General features: G+C 42.0%; 1 protein-coding gene across 1 annotated transcript in view; it reads right to left on the reverse strand.

Moving 5' to 3' along the window:
- Positions 1 to 10,181, reverse strand: part of lbh (LBH regulator of WNT signaling pathway) — a 28,094-nt gene extending 17,913 nt beyond the window's left edge. Inside the window, exon 1 of the mRNA XM_017720992.2 lies at positions 9,980 to 10,181. Coding sequence (XP_017576481.1) covers positions 9,980 to 10,008 — 29 coding nt within the window. The 5' untranslated portion in view covers positions 10,009 to 10,181. The remainder of the gene's footprint in view (positions 1 to 9,979) is intronic.
- Positions 10,182 to 12,046: the final 1,865 nt, after the last annotated feature.

Consider the following 12,046-nt stretch of genomic DNA (forward strand, 5'->3'; position numbering starts at 1 on the left):
CCTTATCTACCTCAGGCTGTTAGCCATGACGTACAAGCTGAACTCTGAAGCTCCCAGCCAGCACCTGCCTGCTGTAATCTCACTGCCGGAACACGAGGCTAAAGGGTCGCGTGCCAAACAGGCTAATGCGTCCACAGCTGCCGAGACAGGACTTGGTGGCAGACGGAGGCCCTGATGGCTGGGTGGCAACGTAGGGTGGCCAATCTGAACTGAAATATCTATCGAGATTTTCTGCAATAAACAGATATTAATGATATAAAAATCAAGCTATCTTCTGTTATGATACTAATAGAGCACACCCTTTTGATTTATGACCACTAGGCTGCTTCGCATGACAAAACTTTGAACGCAATAATAATTATTCACCATTTCTTACACTAAACTGCACTTAAACACCACTATGTTTGCTCTCTTTATAACAAAACATGCACTTGCTCTGTGTTTAAGAACTCAGAGAAGCATTTTATGTCTCACGATATAAAAACGAATATTGTCATATCTTTAATATAATTAACAATTTTAGTTACATAATTTAAGTGGAGGGTTCTCTGCATCCAAAAAAAAGGAGCCACTCTGCATCTTACTGTTACTGTACTTTATTAAACCAAGACCAAAATCAAATACACACACACACACACACACACACACACACACACACACACACACACACACACACACACACACACACACACAGAGCATCTCAGCATCTTCATTTAGCCTGACTACATGTGTCTGGACTGTGAGAGGAAACCCATGCAGACACAGGAGGACATGCAAACTCCACACAGAAAGGACCCTGGTTGGGTTGCCCGACCGGGGAATCGAACCCAGGCCCTTCTTGAGGCGCTGCCGTGCATCTGTTTTCACCTCATCTAGAAGTTAGTAGACTAAACACATCCTATCCTCTCACCTCGTTCCATTCAGCTCAAAAACACCAGAGCGCTGACACTAAATGTGTCATATTAACTAAATAATACTGAAAGTTGGCTTTCGTTAAATCTACATGAATAGAGTGTGAAATGAGCTTGAGTTCGATGCATATTGGTGCTTAATGTGCTATGGTTGTGCTGAGCTGCCGTGTGGTGTTTGGGTTCTTGGTCGACGTGCCTTCAGACCAGCTTTCTCTCTCCAAGTCTTGTCCTGTTGGAACAGGGAAATCCAAGAACTGTGGTGGACACTGGCCCTCCAAGCCCTAAATTAAAGAGCTCTGCTTTAGTTGGCTGCAGTAGTCTTTCTATGCTTCCTAAACAGATTACAACCTCTCACTAAAATGTTAAGATACAGGCCTTATGGTGGAAAATGGAGATCTTTTAAACTTTCCTGTCTATTCGAACACTCATCATTATTTATCAGGCTAAGAAATACTGAAGTTCTACTGAACTTGCAGCGGAGCACCTCCAAAGGCCAATTTAAAACAAAACTGATGTGTCCTTCCAGTGTGATTTACTACATACTTGGGCCCAACATCATCATCATCATCATCATAATTTGACTGAACACAGAAGCCTATTCCCAATCCTAAAAGTAAATTCATGTTGACAATGTAAAGAGTTCTCCAATGAATTCTCCATTTTTGGGGTTATCACAGTACCCATGGGTGGGTAACATGTACATCATGAAACATTCAACCTTCAACCCCCAACACCCCAAAACAGACAAGCAAGGTGCCAAAATAAGACTGTTTTTGCTGGATTCCAGTGCATTAAAGTCCCTGAGCTCATCATCTGGATCGTGTTCACTGAGCTGCACTAAACACGAATGCATTTCTACCGAATTTTCTTAAGCCCTAAGTAGGTCATGCGATGTGAACGTTACTGCATGAAGAACCTGTGTGCAGATTTGGCATCCAACAACTGCCCCCCCTCTCCCCAACACCACCTGCCCAACCCAGACCAGCCTGGCAGACAAATCCCTTCATCCACTTTTTAACAGGAAACACGGGGCATCCAGCCTAGAGCACAAGTGGATTACTCAAACCCAAACAGCACAGGATGTTGCAGGAATGAGCCTTTGTTCTCCAGTGAGTCACTGGTAATTTCCTCAACATTCTGCACCGTCTAAACAGGAGAGCGCTGGGGGCTGTCATTATTCCTAAAGGTGGGAGCCTGGATCGGATACCCAAAACGCCGGCGGAGCCAGCGTCTCCTACAAATGAGCAAAAGTTTTCCGCTGGGCTTCTTTAATGCGCAAAGCTTTTAAATTGCTACTGCGCTGTGAAGATGAATTAACGTCATCTTCTCCCCTCGCTTTCATCAACGGCCACAGAGGTCTGAAGTCTGATCATGAATAACAAGGAAATCTGACTCAATTCACACAGTTTCATTCACAGAATGAAAAAATGACTCGTAGAAATCAAGAGACAGAGAGACCTGACAGATGGTCTCTCTTTGTTCTCATGCCCTTGACCTACAATTAGAGGGCGTTTGTGAACATTCGGGATCAAACCTGGCAAAAAATTGAAGACGCTGATCTTGGCAATAGCTCACATTGTCGAGTTTATTAACAAGTGGATAATAAAAGTTAAATATTCATCGCTATTTTGATAAATGGCATCATATTACAGCCACTGAGACAAGCAGCCCTTGTTGGGAGATGGAGACTTTGGTGGATCGGTATCCACTAGGGGTGGGCAATATGAACTCAAATGCTCTACTGCGAGATCTTCTACTAACCAGACAATAAAGATACCACAATATTTATAATTTTAAGTATTTACAGCTGCACAATCAGTTTTTATCGCCATTTTAATACATTTTTCTGTGCAAGCTATGGATAGCATCGGTATTAAATGGCTCATATCATGCTTACTTTTAGGATATAAGAGTTTATTGGAGTATTTAAATAGTGAGAAAGTTTGATTTCATTGTTTTTATACATGCAAACTAACACATTTACATATATCCGCCCATTTAGCCTACAGCAATTCAGGGCCTCTCATTTACAACGAAGTTCCAAGGAGTGTTGCAGTCCGGGCTGCTTTCTGAACGAGGCAAAATACAGGACAACCAATCAGAACAGAAGTCATTTACATTCATTGGCCATGATTTACATACATCAGTAAACCAAACCGCCAGTTAAATTCCAGGAGTTAAAGAGAGGCTGGAAAATGGTCATGTACAAATAAATGACATCTGGTACATAAACCAATCAAAATCTTCACTACTGGACATAAACATATTCATTTTCTGTCCACTGAGTTAAGCACTGAAGCGTGAATTTGATTTGCGTGAATTCATAGAGCAGCAAAGTAATCTCTTCAAATAAGCTTAGCCTGCTTATCATGTAATTCAACTGCAGCTGAGAAGTCATCAAAAGTGAAACGTCAGCAGGACCGAGGCTGCAAAAGGTTCTTTTCAACTCCTCGAGATCACCGGTGGCTCCAAAACGCACTTGGTCATGTTCTTCATAACGTTCATATTCCATAAGCTCCGTTCAGAAGCTGGGCGTCGTGTGAGGCTGTAGCTCTTCTCTCCAGTCTAATAGACGGTGACGTCATTTTAAACCCTTATAATAAAAGAAGCTGAACTTTGTTTTTCTACTGAAAGTCGACCCGTTTTTCCCCAAATCTGGGCTCTAAACTATAAACAGACGGCGTCTCTTCAGTGATCTGCTCTGGAAACATCACTTTTAGAAAACAACACAAAGAGCGTCGGAGATTTTTGGCTTTCAGCAGTAAATCGTGAGCATGTAGTGATATGTGGAGATCATAAAACACACGTTCTGTTCATTTGGGAACTTTTACAAAAAATAAATAAATCAAATAAAAATGTACATTTATTTCATGCAGTTACTGAATAATATGCCTCAGGATTTGGTCATGTAAAATCAGACGGACAAACCAAAACATCCCTTGGTGAATAAGATTAATGTCACAGAGAAAAAATAAATGTGTCTCATACTCAAAAACGCGTTAAAGGCGGTTCTGACGAAACATGAAAATGCTGTTTTTAAATGTTACCTGACCTGTTAGTTTCAGTGTGCAGCCAATTATATACAGAATACAGAACCAAGCGCAGAACCAGTATTGTGCAGAAGCAGCAGAGGTGCGAGTCATTCTGACTGAATCCTATACGAGATGACGCAGAGAACGTGTGTTCTAGACTGTTTCAAAACTATTGCTTGGAACACAAGACTGATGTGAGGGCCGAAAGAATGGAATAAAGTCCTATTACCTCAGCTTACATTAAACGTTCATCTTTTTCCCCCCCTACTTTTTTTGACGTCAAAGGGGAATTCACCAGTTTATCAAACATTCTGCTTAATTTAATCATTAAGATGTACAGAAAGTCTTTGAGAGTGGTTTGGCGTGAAATGATTCAGTGTAGAGAAACTTGGACTGAGATTTCTTTACAGTGGTAGGGATAGAAACCAATGTCTACAACACAAATACAGCTATTTTATAGCGATGCTTCTGAAGTTTTAAATGCATTGTTGATCATAGCGAAACAGTCATAAATCTGAAAGATTCTGGGAACTATTTTCACAACACCCTGCAGGTACCACCATGATAAGTGATAAGTGATACTTTTTTGATCCCACAACTGGGGAAATTCCACCTCCGCATTTAACCCATCCATGAAGTGAAACACCACATACACACTAGTGAGGACACACACTAGGGGGCAGTGAGCACACTTGCCCGGAGCGGTGGGCAGCCCTATCCACGGCGCCTGGGGAGCAGTTGGGGGTTAGGTGTCTTGCTCAAGGACACCTCAGTCATGGACTGTCGGCCCTGGGGATCGAACCGGCAACCTTCTGGTCACAGGGCCAGATCCCTAACCTCCAGCCCATGACTGCCCCCTAGTTTTAAGTAATATATGAAAAAAATTAGGCTTTGGGATAAAACTTTTACAAAACTTTTGGAAAACAATGTCTCAGCTGCCAGGCAGAATCTTCATAATTATTAATTATTACGTCATAACTTTCTAAACTCTTCACTAAACTTTTCAGACATCTGGTTCCCATCACCACCACTGTGAACTGTTCTGACTCAGTAAGCAGTTCACATCAAACTAATCTGAATGACTTCGTTTCCATCTTAATTTAATTATGTGGGCATTTTTTAAAAGGCTGAGGTTTTCTTGCAGAAACAACATGCATAGCGCTGCTGATGGAGGAAAACCACGTATCTCCAAAATAGTAACTTTTCAGGAGACTTTACCTTCAATGTAAGTCAATGGAACCGGAATTTTTGCCGTTTCTTTTACTCCATTTATCATGAAATTTACACACAATGTAAAGGACAACAGACATTTAGGAATTATGACAAAAACGACTAAAATGGAGATACAAGGTTTTATTCCAACAGCAGCGACATATTAAATATAAATAGAATGTAAACAGTGCAAGTCATCAAGATCTACAGCATCTACTGACTATTCCAAACCTATTGAGCCAACACTATGATGACTATAAGACTATAGATGAATTGGCATGAAGGCCCATGACGCATAGCCCCCCCACCAGCCTCCCCACTGCGTCCCTCGGTGCTGACACACAGTCTCACTGGACTCATCCTCACGGCAGCCGGTGGCCGGGTACACGATAAGGTATTAGGTCCTGCATTACTCGCATTGTTTCCCATCTGCTCCGGCGGTAAATCTGAGCCGTCAGCGCAGCGGCCAGAGGAACGGAAGCTGGCGCCCAGCACCCACTCTCGCCAAAGCGAAACACAGACCGCATCACAGACACAGGCGCCATCGCAGAGCCAGGAGCCCAGCGAAGGGTCAGGAGGAACGGAGGGAAGTCATTGCTCATAGTCTGGTCAGTGGAGCATACCGATGGGGGTCCGGAAGAGGATTCAAGCAGACAAGCTCAGAGCTTTAAAGTGATAGTTTAGCTAAAACCTTCTTACCTCCAAGTTACTTGACCACTAAAAACAGGTTTGATTGTCTTTGTTCAAGTTTGCTTTAACAAGTAATACCTGCCTTATTGACTTAAAGGGGAATTCCACAGGTCCTTCTAAACTTCCACACAATTCATTCATTGAGATGCAAACCAAGTCATAAAGTCATTCAGAGTGGTTTGGTATGAAATGGCCCACTGGCACGAAACGTACTGACTCAGATTTCTTTACAGTGGTGGTGATAGGAACCAGGAGTCACATCGCTCCACAACACAAATCAAGCTGTTTTGTTTACTATCCAAAACCACCAGTGAGCCTAAATGGAAAAATGAAGCCTTTTTTGGGGACCATTTGGCCTCATGATGCCCTGCATGCGCCTCTCCGCCATGAAAACGTGTTTTAGGCCAAAACGTTGCCTCAAAACTATCCTAAAACAATGCCTCAGACTTCAGGCAGGGTATGCATAACATTTCAGTGATGTTACTTTCAGAGGCAGTAAACTCTTCAGATGTCTGGCTTCAATCATCACCATCATGTATGTTCTCTAGAAAAGCGCATTTTACATCAAACCACTCTAATTCCATCACTTAATTATGCAGAAATTCTCAAAAACTGGTAGAAGTAATCTCAAAGATTTGAGATTATCACGAGGCTGCAAGACTGCTATTTCTACTGGATTAGGACTCGGAGGTCTGTAGTCCATTTTATAGATAACAGTACATTACACAGTGTCTGAAACCACTTAAGCAAGCCTATCTAACGCAGTCTGCAGCATGCACTTTGCATGATGCTGATGGATTATTAGGTGCCATTACTCATTAGCCACATTAGCCTTACAGCTCACACAACTCCAGAAGAAAACTTCAGCCACTCTTGGTTGATCCCATACGTTTGGATTAATAGTGAATACCGACTAAAATCGCTTTGAAACCATGTTAACAATGATGCAGAAACCATCCTTTGTTCAAGCCTGGTCACCATATGGAACATGAACCTTCTTGGTTCTCCAATGCTATTTTGTTTTTACCTCAAATGCTCTTTACAGTTAGCCCCATTGTTTCCCACACAAATGATTCTATTCATGAGTAAGGGGGAAGTTCTAAATGCCATAAACTGTTTTCAATCTGACTTGCTAACAAGAAGCTTGATACGTGGCACCTGCTGGTACCTTCTTGAGCGCTGTAAACAAAGCGAAGAGAGGAAAATTACCCGAGCTTGGCTTCAGTCAAACACCCTCGGAATCACCCAGGCTTCCACAAACACGGGCTGCGTGGCTGGGATGGCTTTATATTTAGAGAAGCAATACGAGCGCTTTGAGAGAGGAGCTGCGTGAGAAGATCAAGCGCCTCTGCAAACAAAACCACCAGCTATTGCAAGCTACTGCAGGGAAACAGTTAACTGCACAAAAGAGAGAGAGAGAGAGAGACATCTGAAGTTCACTTAAAGAGGTTAGGCTCGCACTTCCTGCCCAGAACACAGCAGTGGTTGAAGAGATTGTATAAAAACATTCAACAAAGCGACACCGACATTGCTACTGCAGGGTCATCAATGGTGAACTGTAGTTTTCATATAAATTCTCAGAATAGAAAGAAAAAAAAAAAAAGCCTGCAGTTCTTGCACTGCAAAAGAAAGTGAGGCCTGCACACTCCTCCATTTTCCTCTGAGGTGGGCTGGTTCTTTCCTCTAGCTTTAAAAAAAAAAAGACCAGATCCACAAGCCCCTGCTTTTTTTTTTTTAACCACGGTTTTCCACTGTCATGTGAGGCACGTTCGCTCTGAACGAAAAAAAAGGTCAGATGATGTCGAGTCCAGAAGACTAGGCCACGAACCTGCTTCACATTTAAGCCAGGCAGGATTAGCTTTGACTGGAGTGGTGATGTCAGAGGGCCAACGGGGGGCTAATGCGGGAGGTAGGGGGTCTAGTTGGCCTGTTCAAAACAACCAGAATGACTTGGCTCTTAATGAAAGATGCTTGTGTGATACGCAGGTCAATGTCTGCACTTGATGCAAAGGAAGCCCGATCATCAACGCAACCCTGCCTACTGTAGTGTATTACTGTGGTTCTTACAGAGCGCTGAGATTGGTTCCTTTCATTATGGAACATGACCTTTTATACAGACTAGAAAGGTATCAGTCTTGTGACTCACATCGACCGCGGTGCTGAAGTGGAGTGGAAACAGAATTATTCCTCCTAATACATATTCACATTCCACTGTGAGTCACACACTGCGCCTGATATATGGATCATGCAGTCATAAAGCTGGTCGAGGAAACGGTTCTATTTAAAACTATGGGTTCTACATGGAACCCTTTGCATGCTTCAGTGGCTCTTAGCATGGTCAAATGGCTCTTCAGATTGATGGAGAATATGTTCTATATGGTTCTACGTGGAGCCTTATTTTGAAAACGGTTCCATGAAGCGCCAAAAAAAAAAGCTTGCATAACGCGACGAGCCTGACATTGTAAGAATACCAGAACACTCTTAAAAGAACAATGGTTCTGTAAGGGTTCTTGGGGAAAGAACACGAACCCTCAAACGACCTTTTGCAGGATCAAACGATTATTTGCTCATGTTGATAAACTGTTCTTCAGATCGATGGAGAATGTGCTATGCATGACTCTATACAGAACCTTTTTAAAAAGGGTTCTAGGTAGCACCAAAAAGGGTTGTTCTATGGTTACGATCTCAAGTCTGTAACAACAGAAGAACCATTTTCAAAAAGGATCCATATAGAACCATATAGAACCGTTCTCCACCAATTTGAAGAAGCATTTCATGATGCAAAAAACTCATTAATCATGACATCATGCAAAGGGCTCTTTGAATGTTCATGGTTCCATATAGAACCATTTCCTGTATGAAAGAACCCTTGAAGAACCAGCTTTTTCAAGTTCGTAGAACCATAGAAAACACATTCTCCAATCAATCTGAAGAACCGTTTTACCATGCAAAGAACCATTTCCAGCATGGAAAGTTCTATGTTGGAGTCATGGTTCCAAGCAGAACCATTCCCTTTACTAAAGAACCCTTGAAGAACCCGTCTTTTTAAGAGTGCACTAATAGCTATCCAAAACAATTTCCTGGTGCATTGCAATTCTACATGAAGCGTGCAATATCATAAGTTGTAGAAATCATAATGATGTAGTCAATGTCAACACAACCCTTGTTTTATTACAGTTTAGATGCAAAAAGTACAGCAATGAAGAAATACAGGTTAATATTCGGCTAGACAGGACGGTTAGGACAGCTAGAGAAGAGCTCCCCTCTTCAAGATAATGTAGTGTTTCAATGTTAAAGTGACTATATATGTTCACATATACATTATATATATATATATATATATATATATATATATATATATATATATATATATATATACACACATACACACACACACACACACACACACACACATATACATACATTATATATATATATATATATATATATATATATATATATATATATATATATATATATATATATATATATATACACACACACACACACACACACACACACACATATATATATATATATATATATATATATATACACACACATTAAACGTAAAATCGTTGACAAATTAACGAACAAACGTTAACGCGACGTTCCAACCACTAAATCAACGTGCAGTTGAGGTGAACGAAATAAACGTAGCAGCAAACGTGATGTTCTGTCAAAGAAGCGTAACAAGAGGTAAACAAACAAACGGAAAATTCGTAAAAAAAGACGTTCAAACCAGCGTCGACGCCACGTTCAACGTTTTGCTTCAGGTCTTCGGTTTATTTCGCAGCGAGCAGCGTGTAGCGGGACAAGCCCCACGGCAGAAGTCCGCTTCCTACTCATCAGCTTCTCGTTCGAATTTCCCCGTCCCACCTTAAATGGTGCATAGCTGCGGCACCGTTTAAGGTGGAACGGGCAAATTGGAGCACGAAGCTGGCGAATAGGAAGTTGACTTCAGCCTCGTACCCACCGCAGTGCTCCCAACCGAGGCGAAGTTAGTCGGGACCTCTTGTTGCTGCAAGTCGCGGACCACCGCGGACGCTGTCCGAGCAGAGCAGACCCCAAACCCAGATGTTACGCAGTACCAGGACGTGATAACTGACGATAGGACTGCAGAAAGGACCTTACCAGTAGACTTGAGGACAGTATACAGACATGTAGGTCTTCACGCCTGCACGCTTATGCGCTGATGGTGCAAGTGGGGCAGGTCAGGGCTCCTTCACGCTGCCGGGGCACGGACTGGACGCACAGGCGCAGAGATCAGGCGCTGACCTGTTGCTCAAAGGACAACAGACACTTACTCCATCCACTACTTGCACTATCAATTTTTGTGCAGCAAGCCGAAGTTTTATGAAGGAGGCGTGTTCATGAGCCGTGGCCACGCCCCTCCCCGAATATTCTTGAATGGCAGCATGAGTGTGAAACAGTTGCCGCAGCCGCAGCTGCAGCCAATCAGCGAGCTGCGTCGCCGGTGTTGGATGACGACAATGGGGCAGGGCTCATTTCATTGGATGTTGGGGAAACAATGCAGCACACACACACACACACACACACACACAGAACATACATAACCACACAAAAAAAGACATATAACAAAAATAACAATAAAACTATATAAACAGGTCAGATCTGACTAGCATATTGCCTTTGACTTCAATAGGGTGCATTCATGTTGTCCATTTGCTTCTGTGGTCAGCAAAGCAAAGACCACCTCTCATTCTCTGAGGGTCTCTATGAGTCACTGGCTCAAATGATGACCGTATCTTTGGTCTTCAAGCTCCTTGGCATGTTTTAGACCAACTGAAGCTGAGAAATCAGGCCAGAGGTGTAGAAGAACAGGCCCAAACCACACGCTGAGCCCCAAATCCTAGCCTGTCCAAATGAGGCGAAGCTTAAGCCACTTTTCTCAAATGAAAGGTCTTGATTGGTCAGTGTTGATCAGAAAGGCTAGTCTTGATCACACAAGGTCACACTGCTCCTCCACCCAGAGGGTCATGATCCTTGATGTTGATGCTCCTCACTTGCCATTAAAAAAACTATAATAATAAGAAAAGGGGCGAAGATAAGACCAGCGGTATGTGTGTTAGCTGAGATTCATTAGCTTCAACATTTTGACCCCTTTCATTCTCATTCCTTCCATTGTTGCCCTCCAGCCTTGTTTTTAATGTGGATAAATAGACTTCCAAAGTATATTTATTATCAGATATATTGATTATACTGAACATTCCGAAGGCAAAATATCTGTGTATCTGCAGAAACTGCAGATTTTAATTCAGTTTTGCTCTTATTGAGCTCACAGCGCCACCTGGTGGACTTCTTAGATGTCATATGTGAGTCCATCCTGCCCCCTACTGGTTAAGAATGGTATAACCAGCTGCAGTTTAACGGCCTTAATGGTGAGGAGCGCCTCGTTATTGTGGTTGGAGTGTGGCTCATGCAGAGTTGTTGAAATATGATGTCAGCGTTTGAAAACGCTGTGAGTTCAGTGTGATGCTGAATTACTGAATACATTTCTGTAAATCTGATGATTAATTAGACATTTTCAACGTAAAACCCCTATGTGGATCAGTTAATTAATTAATTAATTCATTCATTTCTGTCATTTTTTTTACTTTAGGAATCTCTTTAAGACTCTGCCACGAACAAGTATCTACACTTTGAGAGAACTTACATTTACACTTATATTTACTCAAATATTTCCCAGTATTTGGGTTCTGCTATTGTTACAGTGTCAGTCTAGTACAACCCCAATTCCAGTGAAGTTGGGACATTGTGTAAAACATAAATAATAACAGAATACGATGATTTGCAAATCATTTTCAACCTGTATTCAATTGAATACACTACAAAGACGAGATATTTAATGTTCAAACGGATAAACTTTATTGTTTTTTGCAAATATTCACTCATTTTTAATTTGATGCCTGCAACATGTTCCAAAGAAATTGGGAAAGGGGCAACAAAAGACTGGGAAAGAGGAATGCTCAAAAAACACCTGTTTGGAACATTCCACAGGTGAACAGGTTAATTGGAAACAGGTGAGTGTCATGATTGGGTATAAAGGGAGCATCACTGAAAGGCTCAGTCGTTCACAAGCAAGGACGGGCGAGGTTCACCACTTAGTGAACAACTGCGTGAGCAAATAGTCCAACAGCTTAAGAACAACGTTTCTCAACGTGTAACTGCAAGGAATTT

Source organism: Pygocentrus nattereri, chromosome 5 (genome assembly GCF_015220715.1).
Source record: "Pygocentrus nattereri isolate fPygNat1 chromosome 5, fPygNat1.pri, whole genome shotgun sequence".
Classification (NCBI taxonomy): domain Eukaryota; kingdom Metazoa; phylum Chordata; class Actinopteri; order Characiformes; family Serrasalmidae; genus Pygocentrus; species Pygocentrus nattereri.